We start from the raw sequence: 5,693 nt of genomic DNA on the forward strand, positions 1-5,693 counted from the left end.
AAATTGAATCCCTTCAAGATAAACTTATAGATTATCAAATCTCAGAATCACAATTCAAAAAAGAAGTCTCTAAGATTGAAAGTCAATGCAAATATTTACATAATGACACTTACAAAAGGCTTGAATCACTGAAAAAAGAAAGAATAGAAGAACAATTAGCAAAGTTTAAGGTTGTAACAAATAAATTAATTAAAGAAGGCAAAATGACAGAAGAAGAAAAAACAACCTTCATTGGAATATTAAAAAAAAAATATGATGTTTAATTTCTTTTTTATCTTTTTTTAGAAAAATATTAAATAATTCAAATCAATAAAAAATTAATTATTTTAATGTTTTATCTAAATTTAAATTGAGAAAATATATTTGTGATGGATACTTTTATTATAATAACTTTTTTAAAAAATGATCAATAATGATAATAAGGATTTTTTAAATTTTAAATAAACTTTCTTTTTTTTTTAGTTTAATTTTCTTATTAACAAAGATATTCATATTTTTTTGAGAAAAATATTTCTGATGGAAGCCATTAGCCGGTGATTATCATGATCAAAAGGATGTTCCAAGTGAAAATGATTATTCTATTTCTTTAAGAATTCAACTTGGAGATTTTGTTTATTCTACTTCTGGCGATTTAGATGGACAAGACAACAGTTCTAAATTTGGTTATCTTTATCATAATGTAGAATCTTCATATAAAGATGTTGTTGGAGAAGTAGATTTATATAAAGCTAACCATCATGGATCAGAACACTCTAATAATGCTGAATGGTTAGGAGTTCTTAAACCAACAGTTTCATTAATTTCATGTGGTCATGGTAATCTTTATAAATATCCAACTGAGCCAGCTGTTTCTTTAATGAATAAGTATTCAAAGAAGATTTATTTGACTGAAGATTGTAATGCTGCAGTCACCGATAAATTTGATAAAATTGTAATTGTTGGTAATGAAATAATTGTTCATTACCCAATAGGTGGATCTACATTTACTGTTACTGACCTTAATAACACTTTTAAAATACATATAATGTAGAAAAATAAACCATAAAACAGTTTTGAAATTATTCATTCTTCAAAGAAGAGAAAAAATAAAATTATTTTTATTTTAAACCCCAAACATGTTTTATTTTAGTCATAAAAATAATGATAAATAATTTGTTTTATACATAAATGATATATAAAAGATTTCACTTTACTGTTCAAAAAAGAACTTAAAAAAGTACAATGGAATTTAACGAATTGATTGAAAAACATAAAATTCAAATGGACAAACAACTCTTAGCGTCTGTAAAAAAACTTTTAAAATACCAAAGTGGTTTATATTATTTCGTTCATAAAAGGAAACTTATAATTCAAATATTTGTTTATGAACATCTTTCTGTTCATGTTGTGATTCGTTCAGGAAAAGTTCGTTATTACATATACAAATCTACTGAAGACATAGACAACCCATTTATTGGAAAACATCAAGAAGCTCAAAATTCTAACCTCTGGGAGTCAACTTCATTGTTTGACTCAGTGATGAGTTTAATAAAAAACTTAAAAGATATTCCAATAGACTATAATAAAAGAATGATAGAGTTAGAAATTTTAAAAACACAGTTACTTAATAATAAAATCTCAGTACAACAATTTAAAAATAAATTTGATAAGATTTGTATTTGTCAGTATATGAGAGATATAACCATAACAAGTCTTAAAGAACTTGAAGAAGAAAAAAGAAAGGTCTTAGTTGAAAGAGTTAAGTTTACACTTGATAAAATGAAAAAAAATAAGGCTATTACAACAGACGAATATTACCGATTTATTGATCTGGTAAACAAAAGAGAACAAGAAAAGTATTTTTATCAAAAAATAACTGACCAATAAATATTTTGTTTTTTATAACAACATTAAGTTTATTAAAAAACAAAAAAAGTTAAAAAGAGTAAAAATCAAGAAAAAAAGATTTGGGAACTAGAAAATTATAATTTTAAAATAAATGTTATTAATATTTGGTATATTATTACTTGGTGTGACAGCTCAAGGACAAACAACAGGGTATGTTTCTCAAGGAATACAACGAGTAGGAAAAGGGATTAGTTTATTAGAAGAAAAGATGAAAGCATTAGAAGAGACAGAAAGAAATCTTATGATTGAACTTGATAATGACAACCAAGATATGATTCATATTGGATTAAGAAAAGATAGACAGTTGGCTCGCCAAAAGATTAGAGAAGAAAAAAGAGCATTAAGAAAAATTGCTAGAACTAAAAGAATGGTATTAGCTAAAATGTATAAAATTTTAAGAGTTCTTGCACCTGTAGAACAAGGAAGATTAGTAAGACAATTAAATTTGATGAATAGACTTCATGTTAATCACTTAATGCTTTTAGGTGCTGATGAAGCTCAAGCAGTGTTTAACTATGGATTTGTTGCACAACCACAAGTTGATCAATTTAGACATGAAGGAATGATTATGCAAGGAAACGACATGGGGGATTATCTTATGAAAGACAAAGAAACAGATGAAGTTGAAAAACAAAAGAAAAAGATGGAAGAAGTTGAACAACAATTACGAGTTATGGAACAAAAATATTCTACTAATCCATATTTAAAGAATTCATTAAAACAAAGAAGTGCAGAAGTATACAATAAGTTAATGGATGAAATGGTTGTTAAGATTGAAAAAGCAATTTCAAAGAGAGGAAAGGAATCATATATCTTAGCACGTAAGATTGACGACCAAATTGAACAAATGGAAATGAAGATGGAATTAATGACACCAGAAAAAAGACTTGAAACAGTTAAAAAAATTAATATTATGAAAAAACAAAGAAAGAATTTAGATGGTAATGTTGAAGATTATAGAAGTAGATTAATGAAAATGATGAATAAATTAAAACAAAGTTCATTAGTAATGAAAAAAGCAGCAAAGAAAGCTAATAAAATGAACAATTATATTAATAAAAAACATTTAAGTAAAGAAACAGTTGTTAAACATGGAACAGCTGCTGTGTTAGATATTTTAGAAAAGAAAGCAGGAATTGTTATTGATACTAATAAAAAACAAAAAGGGAATACAATGAAATTAATGAGTATTAATCGTACAGCTCCAAAGACTGTTATTAAGAAAGAAGTAAAAAAAGGATTAAAGAGTAAACAAGAAAGTGCAGAAGAAATAATTAAAAAAACAGCAATAAAGGAATTAAAAAAAATTGAACAAGAAGAAAAAAAAAATAAACAAAAAAAACAAACAACAACCAAAAAGAATATTCTTTTAAACAAAGAAATAAAACCATCTGTAATTCAGTCTAAAAAGAGTCTTCAAAAACAAAAGAAATTAATAAAAAAGTTAAGTGCAATGGAAGGGTTATTAAAAGAAATGGCAGCAAGTAAAGAAATGGTAGAAGAAGAAATTCATTCTGCATTAGAAATTTAAATTGAACAATTTTCTTTAAATAAATTAGAAAGAATTTATTTGTTTCAATAAAATATAAAAAGAAAGAAAATTTCAATTATTTAGTAATTTAAATAATTTGAGTAATAGAAATTCTTATTTATTTTTCAAGAATTTATCAATTGTATTTTGAAGAATTGTTTTAAATTGAGAACGATCTGTATCAGAAGAGAAACATAAAATAATATGATCTTTTTTATTTTTTAGTTGTAAAGTGAATAAATTTTCTGATTTACTTTTTTTTAAATCGTCATTGTTAATAATTAATTCATTAAATTTTGAGAAAAATTTAAAAGTATAATTTTCTTCTTTTTCATCTTCTTCTTGTTGTTCTTTAATTATAATAATAGAATCATTAAAAATCATTACAACATATTTTCTATCAGCTTTACCATTTGCTTTTATTGTTTTTATTAAAATTCTACCTTGTGGAATCATTTGAATTTCTTCTGGAATATGAAGAGTTTTTGAAAAGTATTTTTGTGTTTCTTCAGTCAATTCATTAATTTTTGAAGTTTCATTAACTTTATTAGCAACTTCTTGAATCATTTCAAGAGCCATTTTAATATTATCATAGTCAACATGATTTTGTTGAGTATGTTTTAATAAGTCTTTTAACAATAATTGATATCTTGGAAGTCTTTGAACAGGAGTTATTAATAAATCAGAAATTGAACTTTTTGAATAAGGAGATTGTTTATATTGTATTTTAGAATAAAAAGGAGCAAATTTATGTGGATATTTTAATGTTTTAATAAGACCAATTGTGTGTCTAAAGTTAGAACAATATTCATTATAAACTTTTAAAAATGGAATGAATGTTAAAAAAATATTTCCTATTGTTGTGTTAATATTAAATCTCGAACACCCTTTAATTAAATCACTACAAAAAACTTTATTGGTTTGAAAAACAGTTTCTATATTTGAAAATAATGTTTTTTGTTCTTCACAATTTAAAATTTCATTATTACTTTCTAATGGTTTTTTAATATTTTCAATTGTATATTGTAATGTATCAACATAATTAATTTCAGTTGTAATAATTTCATTTACTACTGTTCCTCTATAAATATACTCATTTATTTGAGGTTGAATTTTATGTCTTCTAATAGCTCTTTGTAAAATATTAATTGAAGCAATTTTTTGATATTTTTTAACATACTTAAATAATTCTTCTTTTAATTGAATATTTAATCTAAGTTTATCACAATCACTTTCTTTTAATTCTATCATTTGTTTTCCTGTTATTTTGCATGAAAATAATCTAAATGCTAAAGACCGTTTTCCTTCTTTCATCATTTCTTTTACTAGTCTTTTATTAGTCCATCTACTAACATCACTGTCATAAGCAAAACATTCAACTGGATAATGTTCAATAAATACATGATTTTCATTCATTTAGTTAATTTAACGTTTTTAAGATCATTTCCCCATTTTTGGATTGGATAAATTGTGTTATTTACTACAACAAATTAACTGATTTAAAAATTTTTTTTAGTTAAAGAAAGAAACTAAAATAAAATAATATTTTATAATATTTTAATGATAAATAAATATTTTAAATTGCCTTTTTTTTTTTAATCTTATTCTTTAATGAACTATTTTTATTATTTAAGTCTCAATGTCTGAAAATATCTGTCTAACTCTTAAAGAAAAAAATAAACTTAAAAAAGCCTTCCAAGGTAAAGTTGTTAAAGGAGAACAACTTAGTTATAAAGAACCAACTGAAATAGAAAAATATATAGAAAAATTACAACAAAATAAAGGAGAATATAAATATGCATTTGAAGAGACGAGTGATATGAAAAACTTTAATGAGTTAGTTCCTGATATGAAAAGAAAATATGATTTTGAACTTGACAGATTTCAAAAACAAGCGATTTATCATATGGAATTAGATGAACATGTTTTTGTTATTGCACATACATCAGCTGGTAAAACAGCTACAGCTGAGTATGCTATAGCTATTGCAAAGTCTAAAGGAATGAAAGCAATTTATACATCACCAATTAAAGCATTATCTAATCAAAAATATTACGATTTTAGAAAAATTTTTGGAAAAGTTGGTATTATGACAGGGGATGTTGTTATTCAAGGAGAAGATGATCTTGTTACTATTATGACAACAGAAATTCTTCGTTCTAAACTATATCAAGACTCTAAATTTATTGAACAGGTAGATTGGGTTATTTTTGATGAGGTTCATTATGTTAATGATGAAGAAAGAGGTGTAGTTTGGGAAGAAGTTATTATGAGT

The 5,693-nt window shown here is 24.2% G+C and overlaps 5 protein-coding genes across 5 annotated transcripts in view, besides 8 other annotated features; 4 read left to right on the top strand and 1 right to left on the bottom strand.

Moving 5' to 3' along the window:
- Window positions 1-235: 235 nt before the first annotated feature.
- Window positions 236-479: a sequence feature (AT_rich).
- A 44-nt stretch (window positions 480-523) lies between these two features.
- On the top strand, window positions 524-1,030 carry EDI_115770 (uncharacterized protein; the record flags this gene model as incomplete). The annotated part of the gene is made up of 1 exon (XM_001737178.1): window positions 524-1,030. A coding segment is annotated over one exon (507 nt), but the record flags the coding sequence as incomplete, so codon positions are not given.
- Window positions 1,031-1,080: 50 nt separating this feature from the next.
- Window positions 1,081-1,107: a sequence feature (AT_rich).
- Window positions 1,108-1,131: 24 nt separating this feature from the next.
- Window positions 1,132-1,180: a sequence feature (AT_rich).
- A 41-nt stretch (window positions 1,181-1,221) lies between these two features.
- On the top strand, window positions 1,222-1,866 carry EDI_115780 (uncharacterized protein; the record flags this gene model as incomplete). Its single annotated transcript, XM_001737179.1, has 1 exon — window positions 1,222-1,866. The coding sequence occupies one exon, from the start codon at window positions 1,222-1,224 to the stop codon at window positions 1,864-1,866; it is 645 nt and encodes a 214-aa protein (XP_001737231.1).
- Window positions 1,867-1,957: 91 nt separating this feature from the next.
- Window positions 1,958-1,993: a sequence feature (AT_rich).
- Window positions 1,979-3,418, top strand: EDI_115790 (uncharacterized protein; the record flags this gene model as incomplete). The annotated part of the gene is made up of 1 exon (XM_001737180.1): window positions 1,979-3,418. One exon carries the CDS (start codon window positions 1,979-1,981, stop codon window positions 3,416-3,418), a length of 1,440 nt encoding a protein of 479 aa, XP_001737232.1.
- Window positions 3,107-3,249: a microsatellite.
- Window positions 3,411-3,517: a sequence feature (AT_rich).
- Window positions 3,518-3,532: 15 nt separating this feature from the next.
- On the bottom strand, window positions 3,533-4,834 carry EDI_115800 (Rho/RAC guanine nucleotide exchange factor, putative; the record flags this gene model as incomplete). Its single annotated transcript, XM_001737181.1, has 1 exon — window positions 3,533-4,834. One exon carries the CDS (start codon window positions 4,832-4,834, stop codon window positions 3,533-3,535), a length of 1,302 nt encoding a protein of 433 aa, XP_001737233.1.
- Window positions 3,738-3,771: a microsatellite.
- Window positions 4,835-4,915: 81 nt separating the features above from the next.
- Window positions 4,916-5,051: a sequence feature (AT_rich).
- Window positions 5,052-5,057: 6 nt separating this feature from the next.
- EDI_115810 (helicase, putative) overlaps window positions 5,058-5,693 on the top strand; it is a gene marked incomplete at both ends in the record, with an annotated part of 3,090 nt that continues 2,454 nt past the window's right edge. The window contains one exon of the mRNA XM_001733318.1: window positions 5,058-5,693. This exon is cut by the window's right edge and continues 2,454 nt beyond it. Coding sequence (XP_001733370.1) covers window positions 5,058-5,693 — 636 coding nt within the window.

The sequence above is a fragment of the Entamoeba dispar genome, genomic scaffold, assembly GCF_000209125.1.
Source record: "Entamoeba dispar SAW760 scf_1105229460459 genomic scaffold, whole genome shotgun sequence".
In the NCBI taxonomy this organism is placed as follows: Eukaryota; Evosea; order Mastigamoebida; family Endamoebidae; genus Entamoeba; species Entamoeba dispar.